General features: G+C 36.8%; 1 protein-coding gene across 4 annotated transcripts in view; it reads right to left on the bottom strand.

The window, feature by feature from the left end:
• Positions 1-250: 250 nt before the first annotated feature.
• The window catches only part of LPIN1 (lipin 1), a 79918-nt gene continuing 59208 nt past the window's right edge, over positions 251-20960 (bottom strand). For all 4 annotated transcript variants that reach the window (XM_061460834.1, XM_061460836.1, XM_061460835.1 and 1 more), the window contains 12 exons: positions 20652-20839; positions 19379-19472; positions 17958-18027; positions 15206-15298; positions 13744-13820; positions 11610-11751; positions 9875-10023; positions 9020-9106; positions 6188-6340; positions 4313-4427; positions 1845-1948; positions 251-723 (listed from right to left, as the gene is read on the bottom strand). In XM_061460834.1, the coding sequence (XP_061316818.1) occupies positions 558-723; positions 1845-1948; positions 4313-4427; positions 6188-6340; positions 9020-9106; positions 9875-10023; positions 11610-11751; positions 13744-13820; positions 15206-15298; positions 17958-18027; positions 19379-19472; positions 20652-20839 (1438 nt within the window). In that variant the 3' untranslated portion in view covers positions 251-557. The remainder of the gene's footprint in view (positions 724-1844; positions 1949-4312; positions 4428-6187; positions 6341-9019; positions 9107-9874; positions 10024-11609; positions 11752-13743; positions 13821-15205; positions 15299-17957; positions 18028-19378; positions 19473-20651; positions 20840-20960) is intronic.

Here is a 20960-nt window from a genome sequence, read left to right as displayed (position 1 = left end):
ACACTGATTTACAACAGCTGAGGACCTAGTAATTAACTCAGACAAACAGCTGTTGGTCAAGTAAGGGGAAAGAGGAAGAATCACTTGCTCCTTCAGAGAAAGGAACTTTGACATATGGATTGTAATCCCAGTCCTTGTCACCAGATGATGTCAGGAATGGTGAACACCTTCAGCTCCCTTACTTGAAGGGGTTCTGATGAGATGGAAGATCACGTCAGTGTTGCACAGAGAAGATACAGAACCATGTTACAAACTTCTGGTATGTTTAACTGCAACTCCAACACCATTTTTATTTGACCTTAAATACTGAAACTGTATGGCACAATTTGAGAAGCTGGATGAAGAGCCAGAAACACAACTCCTGTTCCTAGTAAGACTCCCTCTTGTCATCTGGAAATGTGAAAAAATGCAGTTCTAAATTTGCTCACAGCAAAATAAATACAGTGCTCACAACATCACAGATTCCAGCTGAACTGTCAACAGCAAAAGCCAAGTGATGGCCTTCCAATACAAGCTAACTCATTCTTTGAGCTGAGGCCAGCAGTTTGGAGATGCGGTTAAGTGGTTGTTGAAGGTGGATGCTCATCCGGAGTTTCAAAAGGCAGTGGAGGTTCTCTCCAGTAGGTGAACTGGCTGTAGGTATCAGAACAAGGGAAGTCTGAAGAATGGCTTCGTTTTAGCAACGGGAAAATGTGATCTACCACTTCACATAGTCTCACATAACTGGAAAATAAAAAAAAAGAATGCTGAACCATTTAAGATCTTTGAATATTCCCCAACCACTAAGGAATGGCTACTCTTACACGAACAAGTCTCCCTCCTCAAATGAAGAAAACTGAACTCAATTCACTGTCTAGTTTCCAGAGAGGATTCCCAGTTCTGATAAAAAAATCCATTCATTGTAAGCAACAATACTTACCTAGTAAGAAACAGATACCCTTTTCCACCTAGATCACCTGCTAAACTATTCAAGCCCTATATCTTGCTCTATATCTTCCTTCTCCATTTACATCCAGCTTGGCTCAAGCAGCTCCCTGCTGAGTCAGTTATTTCTGGTTTATACATGTATGGCTCCACTTCAATTAAGGACACATTTAACATTACTAAAAACCATTTCTGTGTAGTGTTCCATTTAGTGTTAGGCACTACAGTGGATAAGCATTGTGCTAGAAGCCCTTAGCCCTATCTTTAGATTTTCAGGCCCTTCCAGATAGGAGCTTCACAACAAGGACATTTTGAAAAGACCATAAAAAGGTAGATAGTTTCAGGAAACTAGCTACCTAAAGGGGTCCTACAAGAAATCTGGAGGGGAAAATTTACAAGGACATGTAGTAACTGGACAAGGGGGAATAGCTTTAAGATGAAAGAGGGTAGATTTAGATTAGGTATTAAGAAAAATTCTTCACTAAGAGGGTGGGAAGGCACTGGAACAGGTTGCCCAGAGAAGTTGTGGATGCCCCATCCCTGGACATGTTTAAGGCCACCCTTGCCTATGGCAGGCAAGTTGGAACTAGATGATCTTTAGGGTCCCCTCCAACCCAAACTATTCTGTGATATGATTCTATGATTTTTATGCAGACTAAACTGTACACTGATAATTCCTTTACATGATTAAGGTAGATGGAATACATTAAATTACATTTTTTTTTGTCAGTGTTTCTGACAAAACTTTTTTTCTTTCAGTTAAACTGAAGGAAAGAGGAAAGTCTGTATAAAACTTTAATATTTTGTTTCTAAGGAATCTGTTATTAATAAAATCAAATGCATCTTTGGTCAACTTGAGTCATAAATTAGTTAGCACATTAATTTAGTCAATAAGGTGTTAGGTATAAGAGATTACTTACGATGAGATGTTTGTCTTTGCATGCTCTTGTATAAGTTCTCCTTTGGGGTTAACTGTAAATATCCTGTTTAAAGAAACTCCCACCTGTTTGTATGAATAAACATCCTAAACAGAAAAGAAAAAATAAATCATGACTCTGCCTTTGCACAATAAGGTTTATTCTTGCTGGAATATATTACACAGAAGAACATATTTGCATAGTATTGGTACTAAATTTAGCTAGTTATTGCGTATGTGTAATTCTCCATTACGTTACAAAAGAGGTCAGTATAACAAATGCTCACAGAACAATTTGCAGCTAGGTAAGGAGTTTGCCAGTTCAGTTTAAACTATTGATCAAAACCATGTTCATTTTTTCAGTAACTTCTCTTGACACAGAAATAACATTCAATAAAAAAGTAACGATATTTAGCGTAAAAGCATTTGCACTTTCATTTTGCTTTCAGAGAATATATCATTTCCTGAGTGCATTGTACTGAGTATCTTGCAACAATGTACAGAGGTTAAAACATAACTGACACGTAAAACAGCGATTTGTGACCTTGTCCTTACAAACAAAAGGAAGTCATGACAACCGTGTCTACATTAAAACTCCTGGAAACATCTCTTGGCTCCTGAGTCTGGATTTGTGCCATGTATTGACACCATGTCAGAGCAAAGAGAAAAGAACAGAAATCAAGGAATACATGCCAAAATAGGAGCTGTGAGCCCCAGCAGGTAATGCAGATGCAACTCTGGGAAGTATAGTTAGAAGTAAGAAATGCTTCTAAGAAATTCAAATTGCTAAGGAAAGCAGTGAGTAAGTTGATCTGGTCTGAATAAAAGCTTGACAAAAGCAAATATGAAAATAACACCCAGAAGATCAGAGCAAAACCAAGCTTCCGTTTTCATCATCTAAAGCATGGTTTAAAAAGCTGAGGTGGTGGAAGACTGGAACGTTAATGAAGATACAAAGATTATTTTTATCTCTATAAAAACTGCTCCAGAAAAAAAAATAACTGAACAAAAGTTAACAGCAGTCATTTCAAGAATCCTGGAAGCCCATGCACTCGTTACACCAGTAATGTCCGTGAGTATTGAAATTTCACTCTCCACATGTGTCCCATTTCTCTGCACCAACTAAAGAACAATGTAACCAACTGGAGCCTTCTCTGGCTAATCATACTATGAAATACGAAGGATAAAGAACCATTCTCTCCCGATCTAATGGCATGGCCAGGACAGAGGCATACAGTTAATTGGGTTTAGCTTTCAGAGCAGAGTGGATACACTCAAACAGTATGTCAATGGTCCTTGGCCATAAACACTACAAAGGTGTTACCAGGTTTCTTGTTATTACACCACATATCAGTTTCAACAGGAAATATTACCTGACAATACAGAGCTGAAGTATTAAGTGCTCTGTGGAGCTCCTGGACACAAATAAGGGACCCATCTACCTAATGTAGTTAGCATCTAAACTTAGGTGTCCAATGAAACTGTAAACATCTGAAGAAGCAGATTTTCTATATATCTCCTTCTGAAAGCAGGTTGCTTTCAAAGATTTCCAGTGAATCAAAGCCTTTATCCTTCCTTAGGCACCTATAGTGAAATCTACACTAGTAAACTGAACAGTGAAAGTGCCCACTGTCAGACTTGAAAATCTCTTGACACTTCCACAATATTATGAAGATCTCTGTACAACTCCCTTCAAAAAAACCACCCAAACCCCATAACCAAAAAAACAACTCTCCACAACTCCACATACACACACACCCCAATATGGCTGTATCAAAAATCCACTGTGAAGAATCCGTGCCACAATCTAACACAGCAATCATATCCAGGAATTGCCTGGAAGACTGCTAGCTGCCTGTGTCAAAACAGCCTCTTGGATTATGCTAACAATTTATAAGAAGGGATAATCACATGCCAAGGTTGCTGCCTTTGCCCTAGCCCGTGAGACTTTCTTTTCTGTAGAAATAAAATAATTCTGAGGCTAAAACAGGACTAAGAAAAGCCTATAGCCTAATTATACAGCCTGCAAATGGCCAAAGGAGATCTGTCTTCCCCTCTCCATGCGAAACATTTCACTTTCTATGCAAAGTAAAACCTTTTGATTTCAGTAGAACATGCAAGTTCTTTTGAGCATACTTAAGAGTCTGAAGTGTAAGTCCAACCAACACGCGTCTGAAAGATGTTCTGTCTGTCCACATGTATCTGACACTATCAGTATGGATTAAAATGAGATCAGTGTTTTCAGACAAGCTTAACTGCTAACTAAACATAATGTAGTCACTTTACTGCTCTTCCATCTCTGGTTGCATCCTCCATTGCAAGATTTTTAAGGAAGAACCTTGGTATTTTCCTTCATGCAGAGCCTAATAAAATATCTCAACTCCCATTTAAAGCTTCTAGCTTCAACAGAACCATGAAATAACAGCAACCTTTCTGTTCTTTGCAATAGAAATAAATTCAGGTATTACTTACAGCAGGTCTGTTTCCAAAAGCAGCATAAAAGGGTTCTGTGTTAGGATAAAACAAATTTTTGATGTCTGTCAAACACTGAACTTTAAATTTTTCTGGCTTCTTTTCTATAACCTCCCTGAAATGATAGAAAAAGGGAGGCTCAATAAGTACACATGAAATACAGCACAAACCATTTTATTTTCTTTATTAAATGTTTCCACCAAGCTAGATACTCCTGAAGAGTCCCCACCCTTCTCCAATGAATCTTGATTTGGAAATTATAGTGTCTGCAAAGACAAAAGAGCATTTCCAAGCTTATGCAATGGGCACAGTAAATAAATCCTCTGAAACAAGGGAACTTCTATTTAAACCTTTGTTGTAAAGATGACTGCTGAGCAAGGATGGTTGATTACAGAGCTGCTAAATAAAGCCTTATGAAACAAATTGTCATCAAGTAAACTGCTTCCTGAGAACTGCAGAATGATTCATAGATTTTATTAGCCTTCACTGGATTGCCATTACCATATGTGCTAGAAGCTCATCTGCCTGTTAAGACACTTCTGCAGTCAGGGTCCTCCACCACTGCTAATTAACAAGTTATGGAATAACTGAATCTTCTATTTCTCTTCAGTTGCTCCTTACAGAATGTAGAATTCATTAATGAATAGAGGAGTTCTCATCTCTGGGCAAAAGCCCTTCCACAACAGCTTCTCTTGGCAAGGAAACTGAACAGGTGGCAGAGTCTGGAGTTCCCATAACATAGGAAGATGCCAGCATGACACAAAAGCGCTTAAGCAGCTTAGAATCCCACTTCCTAGCACCAACACATATGTCAAGGAAGATGTGAATAGTGCAGAAGCTTCATAGGAGTAGAACAGGCCTTTGGAACAGCAGCTCCATGTATAAATCAAAGTTTGAGAATGTGAGAAAAAGGAACAAGACCATCTTTTCTCAGTCTCACATACAGCTGATCTCAGAGTCTCAAAACCACAATAATTAAATCTATGGATAACAATGAAATCATTTATTGTCCAGACATCACAGCAGCTACAATACTGTATACCAAAAAATGGGTTTTCTTTAGTCTAACCAAGATACCACGACGTGTATCACTTTAATGTATTTCTAGATACAAGGAGCATAACAGTAACTACCCTGCATTTATTATTTAATCAGTCTAAGCAGCATACTGTAATACCTCCAGTCTCTTATATTTAGAACATGACTGGTAAGACAGTCTGTAGCATGTCACTCAATCAGGAGAACACCTGAACAACCTTCCATTAAAAATTCTAATGAAATATATCCTGTCACAGCAGCTTTTAACAGCTGAAAATATTTTCAGTAATCACTTGACATTCTTCACTGAATTAGGAAGAAGGTACGTTATTCATAACCTGTGCTATTATTATTCACTTGTTAAAGTTCCACACCTAGAAAGACAGATATTGTCCACACAGTGCAGTCAGGAGAGTAAAAAGTTCCTTTCATTTTCACATGAATTTCTTCAAAAATTACCAATATTCTTCCACAAAACAATATTTATGCCAACTGGAACACCTTACAAGTCAAGAGTGAATGTTATTAAAACGTTTGCGTTTTCCCCATAGGTAAATATTAACGCACCATGTTAAACACATGAAGTCAACAGGCAGTACCTATTGACAAACAGTGAACACAGATGTATATTAAGACATGTCTTAAGAGATAAACTAAACTGAATTGTGGTCTTTACCAAACAAAATTTCTTCTTTATTACATTTTGCACAAATATGTAAGAAAAAAAAACCCACTATGACTGATTTTAAGCACTATTTAAAAATAAATAAATAAATAAGCAAATAAAAAAGCTGAGAATTCAACCTTTCCTTCTGCACGAAAGCAAAACTGCATTACCTGTGAAGAGCTGAGAATAAGCTGCTTGGGCTCAGCAACACTGGCCCCTGAGGCAGAACAGTTCCTCGTTCATTGACCCAGTGCAAGTAACCTCGGGTCATGCCTGCCATTCCAATAGCACGTGCTGAGCAATACAAAAACTTATATCCATTTCTGTGAACAGAAATAAAAGAAAAAATTACTATAAAAATAAGGCATGTGTTTAGACATTAATTATTTTGTTGGTTTGTTTTTGAATGAATCAAATCATGACTGTTTAATGGACTTACATTTAACCTAGACTTTTTTAAAAGGAATAAAACCATTTATGCCAGAGACTTGGATAATTAAAATCCATCTAGCACTACTGCAGTTAGTGATTTACACCTAAAGAGGGCCCATTTATCTCTGGTCTTCTAACTGCTATGGCTTCTTATGGTTTTCTATTCAGCCCTACACTGTGGAACTATACTCCTTAGAATTAACCGAAATGACATCCACTAAGAGAAAAACACTTGGGATAAAGCAGATATTGTTATCTTAGCCTTTGCTGGATTAACAGGGTATATTCCTGCATCTTGGGCCTCTACTAAAAACAGACTAGCTTATGTGCAGCAGTAATGTATTTCTTCAAGTCAGAACAAACCTGAACTTCAAAACACAGTATAAGAAGAAAACTTCAACTTGACACTGAAAGAAAAGTTTCAGCAGAAGCCACAGGTTACTCTTGGCTCTGTCCATGACAGACCAGAGTCCAGTGATGTTAGTTCAACTTAACAGCAATTTACTCTGCAAGTTGTATAATGAAATTATTGTTCTAAAATAAATACTGCATTTAGTGCACACATGGTCATTACATTTAAGTATTGAACACTTATACAGTGTCCAGCTGTAACATCTAAACACTACATAATTAATTTGGTAATCTGAAAAACATGACTCAAATCTATTTTTTTCCCCTGTGTTTATGATCACCAAAGCCCTATCAATCTATAATGCTGGCAGGCACAGAAATAATAACTGCAATAAAAAATACTAACATTTTCACCAAGTGCAATGCAGAGGTTACACACATAACTAAATACAGCTCAGCATGTGAATTCCCAGATTGTCCTGTCTTTTTTATGACCATGTGTGTCTATATAGAATAAAAGCACAGACAAGTGTCTCTGGTATAATTTAGATTCCATCATGCATAATTTATAATTCATCATCCATGTAAAACAGAAAGCAATAAATGAACCTTAGCATAACCCTAGCACACAGGACAAAACAGATTAACTATGAGGACAGTTCTGATGTGTACTAGAGGCTCTTCAAGCATTTATGGTAATTTGACTATAACAGCTGAATTTAATGTAAGAAAAGAAAACCAACTTTATTTTCTGTGTAAAGCAGAAATATCAACCTGAACAGACAGCAGTCATTAATCCTCCTTGTACAAGCTAAAATCAGATAGTTCATCTGATCCCATTTAGACATCAATTAATTTCTCTCCTCATTTCCTTTTTTCTCTCAATTGCTAATTGAAAAACTCACCATACTATGTCTTCAGTCCTCCAGAATACACAATGGCTTGACTACATTGCAAAATGTATCCAGAGAAACAACAGTACACCTGTACTCTTGCACTAGCCTTGCTCACCTAGAAGCATTCCCACACGTCATCCCAGAGTTGGTACAGTCTTAACAATTTTTCTCCTGTTCATATTCATCCACAAGATTTTTTTTTTAATATGCCATTCCAGGATGCTCTCCTTGTTAATAACATTAATTGACCTAAAGCACAGCTGATCTACTGTTACCCAGTATTTCTTCAATAGCTAATGGAAAAAACAAAAGGTATGTATTACTGTGGACCAAAAGGTACCAGTCAATTACAGGGCTATAACACAGGAGCTCACACTGGTGTTGCCAGGTGAAAGCATGTTCCTCAGGCTCTTCACAGCACATCTTACTGACTTTCAATTCCTTTAAACTGCACTTTAAGCAATGTTTACTAATCACTCTCAAAATTAACCGATGACACTAAGACTGATCCTTTCTAACTTTGCAAATTAACAATGGAATAACAACAAATATTTGTGTACAGAAATTACAAAATAAATTGTATAATCATTAGTAGTAAACATCACCATCAATGTCTTTGAAGCTCATCATTATTTATATAACAAATAAAATAAGAATGTAAGCAGTGATTATCCAAAATAGGCCTGTTTCTACTCAAGATAAGGCATTGTGTTGTGCTTCAAGGATGAGATTTATCTTGCTTGACAAGAAGCCTAATGTTTAGACAGCTCAAGCCTAAACTGTTTCACTAAGCTCCCTTTCGATGCACTGGAAAGAAAGGGAACTCCCCCACAAGGATTCATTCCATTTATTTTAGATTCCACCCCTGCATGACTCCAGGTAAGCCAAGTTTGGCAAGAACTCCACCTTCAGTGGTCCTAGGCTAAACAGCCCTTATGCATTTTGCAAATCGCCTCAACAAGGAGAGAAGGGAAGCTGTATGAGCATCTTAAATATTAATGCTTCTGCAACTCACAGTTCACAAAAACGTTGCACTTGATGAAACTGCATTGCAGTCTTTGGAACTAACTGTAGCTATCTGTTTGGGATGGTTGGAAGATCAGTCACTTCTCATTGATAGGGGGATTTTGATATCACAAAGCAAGTTCTGCTCTGGATATCATACAGCAGATGTTTACACTGTGTAAGCATCACTGAAGTGATGAGATACTGATGAAATTGTCACTCTTACAGGTTAAGGGAAACCTACAGAAATTTTCTCTTTTATGTGCAAATGAATAAACACAAGTCACAGATGCATGGATGGATTTACTGAATACTCACTGGCTCACTTTATGATACAACTTCGCAATCCCTTGGTGTGTCCAGTCTTTGCCAAGAGTTGGCAAAATATGACCTAAAGTATCTGACCTGAATAAAGGAAAAACAATATAACTGAACTGAAAAAAAAAAAAAACACCCAAACAAAGTACTTTTAATAACAACAGTCAAGGTTAATTCAAACCCCACTAACTTATCTGTCTAATGGCAAAGGAAGATACAGTTTTCTGTAAGGTACTGATTGTGATTAGATGATTTTACTGCCCTTACTTTTGAGATAAACTGACATGCCTATCCTTGACCATACTGTTTTAATTATTTTCGTGCCCCAAGATTTGCCATCATGGATGAAACTCGTGACCCACAAGTTAATATGGAAGTTGCAGCATATAGGCTACCAATCACACCTGCGTGGTACCAAGTGCCAGTACCAAGCCTACTTTTTGAGGTTTACATTAAATGTTTTTAAATAAACCAAATCTACACAGGATGGATTTGCAATGGTATTGTAACATGAAGTGATTAAGAAGCCAGTGTACTTCATATGATGCAGCAAAAAATTTTTGATTCTGCATAAAGTCCTCCAATACTAGTGTAAATACTATCATAAAACACCAAAACATCAAAAAATATGTGACAAATAATGGGCACATATGACACACATCTTTATTAAATTAAGAATTCAGCTAATGATTCTTGCACTGTTTGAAAGCCAAATCAAGAAAAAACCAAACACACACCCAACACACAAACACAAGAATACAATGATTCTGTGACTCAAAATTCTGTTACTTTTTCAGTTAGTCCAAAGAAAAACTTGTCCTTGTAGATAAAGCCTCTCCCTGTTCATGAACTCACCGTGTGATTGTTCCATCAATGTCAGAAATAACAATTTTATCATCCCAATTCCACAGGTAAATGGTGCCTTCGCAGCGGCAAGTGCCTTGATACTGTGTTGTAACACTAAAGGTCACATCATTGGGACCATTCTTAAGCTTTAAACTTTTCTGCAAGACATTATCAGCAAGATAATCAACAAACAAACTGAGTATGTGAAACTGACACAGTGCAAACACAAAGCCACAAATGATCACTGAATTCTTGGTCACACTGAATCTCACTGCTTTCAGCAGAGCCACTGTCTTAATGACAGCAGAGGTTTCCCCGGTGTAGTGCACATTAGGTACCGATTTACAGAGCAGAACAAAAACAAAAATTCTGTTTCACAGTCAGGGCTATTATTAAAACAAAAAAAAAAAAAACAACCAATTAACAAATTACAGATTAGGGACTATCTATGCGGGGTTTCCGTTCTGAGATATGGACGCATATGCAGAGAGAAATGGGTGTAACAAGGAGTTCCATAAACCCTAATTTAGAGTGTTTATATGGGGACTTGTGTCCTACAACATCACATCTCTTTCCTACAGTAACCCATCACTTACACCATATGACTCATCACCCTTCTGACTCCACCAAATACCCTTAACTCTCCCACTTCACTGCCCTTCCCTCCCACTGTCTCCTGTGCCACTTAGTGGCAAGAGACAACTGATTTTATTCTATTTGTGGACCTAAATACTCATTTTCATAAAGCCTGCAGAAGTTTAATACTTCAAATGTCTCTTTTTTTCTTATATTTCACTGCAATTTTTCTATCAGTTAAAAATGAAAAGGAGGTGGAAATGCAGGACAAATGATGAGTAACTGATGAGTCTCAACCACTGTTTCATTAAGAACTAATATAAAACTAATTTTAGCTACAGGTAATTTCTGTGAGGTTTCCAAACCTGAAAATAATCAGTATATTTGTATAACCCTTGTTTTCTGTTTGCTACAGAAAATTACCAACACATCCTATCTGCCTTTTGGGATAAATTCTGCACTTCTTACAAACTATTCAGGCAGTGAGCAATGGGTTGTTTAATACTGTACACCTTGTGTGGGTTTCCTTCAGAAAATTAATTGCCTGTAGACAAGACGACAGAAAATATTTCCCTCAAGTAGCCCATTTTTCCAAATCAAATTGGAATGTGCAGAACACAAAACTGTAAGAGTTTTGTCACCATTAGTCAAAACACCTCTGTCACAGAGGAAGAGAACTGGCTCCAAAGAAATTAATAGCCTGTTCTCATAGTAAATTCACAAGCAGCTCTTTCAGAAGTTACTAACAGAAAAACGTACTTATGTAAAATGTGACTGCCTCCCTGTGAAAGAAGTGAAAGGAAAGGAGAGAAGGAAAAAAGAAAAAAGAGGCCTCTGGGTTAACATAATATATATTATACATAATACAAAAAGGACATAGTTCCAGTACACTTGTTACATGACAAATTTAGACATGCTTTAGAATTTTGACATTTTTCTAAATGTGATCCCATGTCTCCTAATCTGTGAACCACAGGACTTGCTGCAAGGTACAACACTGATGCTTATATTGAAGAAGAGAGGGGAAAATGGTATTTTTTTAAATATAACAAGAGAGAAAATTAAATGCAAGACATATAAGCTAATTAAGCTTTGCAAACCTGAGTAAAAGTATTGTTCATGTTGTATTAGAAATGACATTTCAGGACAAGGATGTAAATTAACTCACAAGCTGGTCAGAAGTGAGTCGAAGCGTTTTTTTGTAACTGATTCCAGACAATGACAGATAACTTGAGCTGGTTTGTAATGATCCGAGATTTTGTTTGGCAGCTCTAGGGTCTTCATCGCTTGAAGAAGATTCATCTTTTATTCTGGAACATTGCACACACAGAAAATGATGTTATGTCAGTAAATGCATCTCCGTATCCATTAAAAATGCATTAACAGTGAGTCACCAAGTCAGCCATTGATTCTCTGCTCCTAAGTACTGTCTCACAGGAGGTCATTCACATCATGGCTTTAAATATATCAATGAAGTGCTGAATTCCCATTCACACATATTCCCCATTATTCATACTTGGACTGTACTAGCCATTCACTTGTCTATAAGCTAGTTTCCATTGTTCAAATTTTAGAGATGTAGGTTAATGTGCCATATTGACTCAAAAATCTCATAGTGGTACAAAAAAAAAAAAATAAACCAAAACATAATACCCATTTGATACTGTAACTGCAAAAAATCCTCAGTTTCAAAAGGAGGAGTTCACTATGCTGGCCTTCTCTCTCCCCCCAGAGAATTTAGCAATTCATTAAAAAAATAAAGGCGATTGAAATTTGGTTACAAATTCCTTCTTTCAATGAGCAACTTTAGATCACTGGATTATTCTTTTCCAGGATTTGCAGGATTATCCCATTCAGGATATGATGATGAAAAGTCACAAAACCTGAGCTCCTTTACACAATTCTGTTTAAATACACATCAATATCATTTATTTTTTTTTCTACTACAACCATATTTTTCAGAAATTTTTTAAGGACATTTTTCTTCAGAGTGAAAGTTTTCCTACAAAAACAAATCTATCACTTTAGGCAGAAGGTAAAACATCCTTTCAGGTCCTGCAAATCTCATCTTTAAAACAATTAGCGTTTAGCCTCTTTCACACCTGGATGTTGTTAGATGTTACAAAGTCTTGATCCAATATCAAGGTACTGCATGCCATGACAAGCAATACTTAAAAGCCTGTCATATCCTTTGTAACATCAGGTCTCAAAAGCTTTACCTACATATCACATTTTGCTTGCAAGCAATAAATTCTTAATGTCAGATTTCTAAGGCCAGTTAAAGTTTAAACAAAGAACACCAATTACAGAATCTACTGAGCTTGAAGTCTTAATCCTACTTTAAAGTTTATCTTTAAACAACCACGTAAGAAACAGACCTAAAAGACACATGTCATCCTTAAAATGAAAATCAGTCTTTCTGATTTATTCCATGGCACTCTCAAACTCAGAGAGGCAAATGAGATAACAGCTAGCCTGCTACAGAATGAGGAATCCTCCTTCCAGCACATTCACCTGGACTGCAACTGCTGACCTTCAAGAAGAATGACAGCTAATGCTTTTTTGTTCTGTAAAAGTGATACCTGAACTTCATTAGCATAAAGCATATTTGAATATGGCCCTTTTCAGCTCTAAGTGCAGACGGCATCTATATGGCATGTATTTACAGCAAGATCTGCATGCATCGAGAAAGGGCAAGGTAGGAGAGTGGTCCCTGGCAAACTCATCCCTCTGAAGCAAGTTAAAGCTCATCTTACAGAACCCTCCTGAAGGGGAGATTCTGGCTATACAGTATGACTAATTTGGAGAATGCGACAGAAGGGACTTCTGTAATCCTTGAAAGAAGCAATAGAAAGCATTAATATTGCCTTTGAAAAAGCCTCTTCAAAGACTTAGGTCCCTGAACTTCCAAAGATTGCAGAAACAAATGAAATCGTCAGGCCATAAAAATATCAGAAATCTTAGAAACTGAAACCCGACAGCTGCATGGGGTTGTCTATGATGCTCCCTTGAAATCCCTAGAGAGATACATACAGATCTGGCGAACTGCTCCAATAACTGTTTGTTTTCAAGGGATTGGAATTTGTGTCACAGAGCTGCCAGCCAAACCACAGAAATGCTAGGGAACACTCACAAGGTCTGAAACCCTGCCATGGGTAGAGCTTTTCTATCTGCACTTATCTGGTGCATTGAGTAACAAATTAAATGTATTTCATTGACACAGAATTTCTTTGTTCAAATAAATTGTTTATTTTTAAACAGAAACTCCTGCACATTTCAAGTACAGATACTTTCGGGGGTACCTGTTTGCCATGCTCAACTGTGAAGAGTCTTCTCCTGTAAGTCCACTCTCACTCATACCTTGCTCTGGCTTTGTTTCCTGTAAAAATACCAGCATGAGAAGCTGTCAATTTTCTTTTAGGGAGAGAGCATGTGTTTTTAGAAAAATGCTTGAAAACCAAGTTCTGTCTTGTACAGGCCTGCTAAAAATCAACAGCATGTTTGTTTCTTTGCTTGTAAGCAAAGAAAACTTCATGGGTTTCTTAAAAAAAAAAAAAAAAAGCTGCACAAAGAACTAAAAATTGCAAATATTAAAATCAGAAGAAGAATTACGATTTAGTTTTGTGTGGAATTAGTACAGAAATACCAGATTATAGATTTAGTATTACTGAAGTTCTGGTATCAATCCTCTAATTACACAGTTCATGCACCTGAAATACTTAGATTTCATCTGAAAAAGCAACATATGACTCTGTAGAAGAAAAAAAAAAAACCTAACTTTCACAGAATCATTAAAATTTTTAACGTAAGAAAACTTTCCAAGCTGATTTTATACTGAGTAGATGCTAAATTCTACCAATTTCATCTCACTAGATTTTTAAACAGTGATTTTTAAACACACAAACACCGCCACCACCACCACCCCTTTCCATTTTATAGCTGACACTGCTCAACAGATAACCAAATACTTCCATTAAGAGAGAAATTCTAAAAACTTCAGTGAACTATCAAAACTAAAATCTCATGCTCTGAAGCCCATACCCACAGATCAGTACAATGGTTATTTCACGCAAGGCTAAAAAGTTCAACTGAGGCATAATCATAAAAACATATTAGATGTCATTTTCTCCCCTCAAGTACTAATGCTTTACTAGTATAAATTAATATGAAGAGGTTTCATTAGCCAACTTTAAAGATTAAATATGTCTAGACAGGAGATCAATATTTCATATAAAACTTTGGGTTTTTTCCACTGTTCTTTAATGTTCATCCATGGCTTTAAGACCACAAACTTTTAATGCTCAGAAAAAGAAATTTAAAAAGACTTTTGTTAGTTTTCCATCTTAGGTTTTGCTGAATTTTACAGCTTACTACTCATAAGTATGTCTGTTCTTCAGCTATCTAAAGAAACCTCCAGAAGGGCAGATAATCTGCATGAAAACATTAAATGAGCAGCACCAGTCTTGGATTCTAGGTTCCAAACACATATTTAATCCATTAGATAATACTGCCTCAAGTTTGTGTAATGAAAATAAATGCAGAACCAAAGTACTGCAGACAGATGTCTCAAGCAGGGTCTGACAAAACTTTCTGAAGTCAAAAGAAGTCAGACTTTAGACCTTGCTTAAACATCTTTTAATATGTGTATCCTCAGTCAAACTGAATATTGAGTTATTCTCAGAAGCAAAGTTCTGAGGGATGAATATAGAGGTATCCAGCTTTCCCACTGCAACCAGAAGGAAACTGCTTGCTTCTTAAACTTACCTCTTTAATAGCACTGTTCCTCCCTCGCCATGAAAACCACCACCTTCCACCTTTCTTGGGCATCTTGTCCCTCATTATAGATTCCACAGTGGCCTGTGATAAATGGATGGTAACATAAAAAAAAAACCAAAACAAAGGACAACCTGATATATGCAAATGAAAGTGTCAAACACACAATTTTAACTGATAATAAATAGAAGAGAAATAAACATACTGTCTGTGGACCATAAATTCTACTAAAGCAAAATCTAATGGTGTCCAGAGCTGCTCTGAAGTAACTTAAGCATGAATACTTATGGTATTTTTAAAAGGAAAATGAAAAAGAGATAAAAATCAAAGAAGAAAAAAAGCATAAGTAGATATTAGTATAATGTCTAGAATGAAGAGCCTACTGTTTTAAAGTTGAAGTTACTTAGTTCAAATTATATAAAAAAAATTAAAAAAAGAAAAATGTCACTTCCCAAAAGAGTTCTCAAGCAAAACAGTAACAAACCGACAAGCAAGAGTTTTTTTAAAAATAGCTAGAGTTCATATTTAATCATCAGTTTAGAAATAAGCAAAAAGTTACTAGCTTTTATGAGTTCAGTATGATGCTATGAATTTGACTGACAATGCTAGAACTGTTTTCTTTTTAAACCCTGGCTACTTTTCTTTGGTTATATCTACTACACCTCAGTAAAGAAAAGGGGTTTTTGTCTTTCAACAAACATAATGACTGGAGCTTTATGCACTGTAACAAGGAGAGCTGAATTCTTTCACTCAGAGAGCAAGCAAAAGACAAAAGGGTAAAATACTACAGTGAATGGGAAAATATTATACCACAGTAAAGGTGGCCACAGTGTTTGGTATGCCTTAAAAATAGCTTAGCCACTGTAAGGAACAATGCATCCCTTCTCTCACTTTTTCCATGGGAAATGACAGAGGAATCAATGTGAGCAAATAACTTGAAAACTTTTCAAACAAAATAAGAAAAGTAAGGAGCAGATGGAGCAACTGAGAACGGAATGCCACTGCTGAGAACAATGGCTACAATTTAAAAATGTCCTTAAACATATGGACAACTTCAAGCACATGTCCTATTGACTTTTAGTGAGATAATTCACATGCTTATAATTAGGGATTCAAATGTATTAAGAACGAGTGACGGTTTTTTGCAAAGTTTTCAACCACTTCCTAAAGCCTGTTTTAATAAAGTATCTTAGTACTCAGTTCCATTATTACAGCAAATAAAAACTGTAAGTAACAAGTTATTAAGAAAACCAGTAAGATGAATGGTAGCATAAATTAGGAATTTCAGTTTCAGAGGCACAGTTCAGTCAACTAAACCTTCCCAATTATACAGACTGATCTAACTACATATACTGGCTAGTCCACTGAATTCAAATTGCACTCTCTAGAAAATTATCAGCCTTCAGCATATAAGTTGATTATGTAAAAAAAAATTAACACACTGAATTTCACACTCATAGACTTCTTAACTGATAACCTACATGAATGATGGCGTAACCGTAACACTGTTGAAAGAACTACCATTTCCCTTAATGGAAAAATATTTAATTTCCATTCTTTCAATTTTATCCTAGGCAAAACCCAAAACATCTAGCATGGGCATCAGTGTTTAATTAAAAATGCAGTTACTTTGCATTATCTTTATGAGATCTCACAGGCACCTATCAAGGTCTGTGGAAATGCCCAACAAATACAGACCAGGATAACCATACACCTTCTGTGGGCATTTGAGTTCCATGGATGAATTCCACCTTTGACAAGTATTTGCATATTAGAATATTTGCAGTAAAGCATGAAATATGTGGCTCTAACATCTGTGAAATTCAAGCCAGGTTTACCACATGCTTGGGACATCCAGGATCAGTTTATTTTATATTGGGATGCTACAGTGCAGCTATGCATGCATACATATGTGATGTGGCACTAAGAAAGAACACAGTGGTAGAGAGTATTCTCAGCTTGAAGAAATTTTTATCCCACATTCATCTCAACAGAGATAGTATTTGAATTCACATGTATTAAACCCAAAGACATGTGAAGTACTGGAAATGGTAGGAGAGTTTGAGTCCCAAACATCATTTAATCCACTGCTACCCAGGATATAAAATAGTACCAATGATGATACTACTTAGTAGTATTGCAGTGTGCCTTTCTGTCCTAAGCATCTATGTGGCACCAGGTCCCATGGAACTGAATTAAGTTAATGAATGCATTTAAGACAAGCCAAGACATATAACTACCACATAGTCATAGCTATCTGCCACTACCTACCTAGTTTGTTTATGAACAATCAACTGAAAAATAGAAAACTAGCAAGCTACAGGCCTTCTTGACCTAGTATTTAAAGCTTATTCACTGAGGTTAAAATTTCTAGCCTCTATTTTTATTTGATAATATATGCTCTATACAGATAAAATGGAAAGCAGTCATCAGGTATTCAGCTACAGCAAACATGAACATGGGTCAATAAAATTTCTGTTTATAATCCATATTAATGAAGGAAAACAGGAAGTTTTCCTTATTTAAAATATTTGTAAAGTTCTTAACCAAGCAAATAAATGCTAATCACAGATCAAATTGAGTCCTGCTTATTCAGCCCCTAGCATAAAACTAGATGAATGGTTGCGTGTGGATAAGTATTACTGATGTATAGATCCTCTTGTGCAACAACCCTCTTCCCTGCCTTAATAAATGGCAGAATATCATAAGTCATCCTCTGATCAACCTTCATTTTCAATCTCACCTTTGGCAAAGGTTTCTGGAATGCCTGCATTGCCAGCAGAAGGGGACCGGCTGTTGTCCAGTTGTAGTACCTGGGCATGCAAGAGAGACAATTACTGCACTTTGTAATCCCAAGATTCCAATTCACAATCTACTTAGTATTTATCATCTGGCAGGTGCCACGGTTTAAGCCCAGCCATCTTAATACTGCACCAGTAATAGCAGACCCACCTCATTCCACATTACGTTCACAGGTATTTACGACATACACATTTCAAGGTAGGCAAGAAAAGCTATGTCCTGATGTAGACAGGGTATTTTTCATACATTCCTTATGGCCTTATTATATTTACTTTCACATGAGCCACTTTTTTTTTTTTTTTACAACTGTTTACACTGTTTTTCCATCAAGGAGCTACATAAATGTTAGGGGCTTTAGTCCGTATGTCAAACTTTTGCTATTATGTGCTGAACATGGGTCAACTTTTACAGGCAGCAGGACAGACAAAATACTGTTTAGAGAAGATGAAGCTCACATGACATCCAGAGAATGAGACAGTCATATCCTCATTAAGTACTCCTCTCTCTTCCCCAGTACATCAATAGGCAGGTAAACACTACCATCAAAGTCACAGAACTATGTCAAGGAAGCTGTAAGTGACTTGCCTCAGACCACAGAGAGAGTCAGGTATAAGGCTGTAACATACCTGCAATACAAACTATCCCATAAGGATGTACCAGGCATGTCAGATTTGTGTGAGTGATGTCTATGACTAAGGGTAGCCTCACCTCTAAGTGCAACAAAATGCCATGATCTCTCCTCTACTCTGTAACATTGTATGCCAGATGCAGGGAGTTCCCAAGTTAAAACATCATGCAAAAAGCTGCACCTAGCATAGACTGTAGTGCTGCACTGCTGCCAGCAGTATAAACATATGAAGTAATCTCTTAGCCTTGTAGAAATAGAAGTCTTATACTTGGTGGGTGAAGTTTGACAAGCAATACCTTCATAGAGACACATTAGCAAAATATTCAGTATATGCAAACTGCTAGGTAAAGAGTGCTTGCAAGACTGCCATATCCCTGTAAATATTAATTACTCAAACTGGCTCAGGGCAAGCCTTAGGAAGTTCACATCCTATTTCATTTTTTACTCTGCCAGTTGAGTGTGAACACCATTAATATTTAATACTAGCTTCTTTAAATTCAAATTGTATCAATTAGCTATAACAGGTCATCTGAAACTGCTCTTTACTTTCAAGGAGGAAAGGTAGCTAGCAGGGCCTGAATTCTTTGGAGAGTTGACTCTTTCAGGATGAGTCTAAGCTATGAACATTCAAAGCCTATTTTTCAGCTACAGTTCAATTTCTCTAACACACTGAAATGCCACAGAAGTATTTTTGCTACAACAGTACTATTTTTTTTTTCTTGAAATACACTTACTTATTTCCAATTTTAACCACAAGGTTAGGGTCATCAATGATAGCAGGATTGTCCACAAACTGCTGGTATGTTACTGCATGTTCTAAGAATTCTTCTGTGGGGAGAAAAAACTACATTTGTAAAGCATGCATTTATTATGTCTGGGATGGCCAACCTAAATATCTTCGCACCTCTCAGACAAGCAGGTTTTACAATTCTGGGTCAACCCTTCATTACAAGGGTGCCGAGCTTAGCAGTGGAAGTGCTAATATAGAAGCAAAGTATTCAGAGACTCAAGCTCAGAAGATGCTGAGTATTTCTTTGTCTGCTGGGTGTCTTTCCTGTTCAAAATACAAGCTAAGAGAAAGCTCAGGGATAGAACTGTGAGGGAGGAAAATCAGGCTTCTACAAGGCAAGGAAGTATTTTATCATGTATTTCACTGATCCTCTGTCCAGGTTAGGAGAAGGAACTGACAGGCTCAAAGCATATGCAAACCCACAGCCAGAAACTTAATCTTATCACTTCTAAGGCCTACAGCAAAGTGAAAATGTTTGAGCATACCCCCCTTCCACTGGCTGTGGCTCCTTTCACAATGTCTATGTAATTTACAAGTGATGCAGTAACAATTCAACTCCAGTAAATAATAGTATATTTGAAATACTTTACAATTGGCTTCTAAACAGCAATCAGTGCAGCATCAGGCTTGTATGATTTTTATGATGTCATAACTACAGAAAACACAAGTCTTAACACATTTATGCTCACATTATGCAGCTGGAAGTTTAAGGCACAGAGCAGTGTAAATGATTTATCTAAGAGCTACATATAATATTTGAGGTAGAGCAGGTACTCAGCTTAAAAGTTTCCAACTCCTCCTTCTAGTGTTCCCATTTATAGACCACCTTTTTCCATTCCTGACACCAACAGCTGTGACTTCCTAACTATATACTGTACCAAGCAGAAAAGATACCATTAATACTATCACGATACAAACCTTAGTACTATCACGAAATTAAAAACAAAACAAAACAAAAACAAACACAAAACCCAATGCAATAAAATACTTAAGAAATTTAGTATGTAGTGAATTACTAAAAATTACTAAAAATCATCATTCCTATATAAGTCCACTATTTTAAATATGAAACATTCTAGGTATCTAATCATTACAGGGACAGCATTTCTCCTCGCAACACATTCTTGAATACAACCACAGGAGGGCACTGCTTCTTCAGTCTAGGACGCTAAAGCTTGGCTGCCAGCACATGCCTATGTAACAATGTCATTCTGTACCTTTGGTTATTTCTCTGTTATCAGTAAGGCCTCCGCAGAGAGAAATTGCAATGGAAGGTAAATCTCTAATTCCGTCTGAGGTGCTTTCAGCTCCACTGTCTACACCTGAGCTACCACCAGATTGTGGAGATTGGCTGGCAGATCGCAGCCCTGTGTCACTCGTGTTCCTGCACTGGACATTATCCCCACTGGAAAAGAAAAATCAGGAATTCAATTTTCACGTATTCATTCCCAAATTCATTCCCTTCAGCAAGCACCTTTTACATCTGACACACAGTTGGGGGAAGGGGGGGAAGGGGGAAAGAGGAA

The sequence above is a fragment of the Pezoporus flaviventris genome, unplaced genomic scaffold, assembly GCF_033815535.1.
Source record: "Pezoporus flaviventris isolate CSIRO_AGI_PZ_B2104156 unplaced genomic scaffold, CSIRO_AGI_Pfla_v1 ptg000031l, whole genome shotgun sequence".
NCBI classification, from domain to species: domain Eukaryota; kingdom Metazoa; phylum Chordata; class Aves; order Psittaciformes; family Psittacidae; genus Pezoporus; species Pezoporus flaviventris.
Note: the sequence above shows the minus strand (reverse complement) of the source record. Positions and strands in the feature narration are given on the sequence as shown.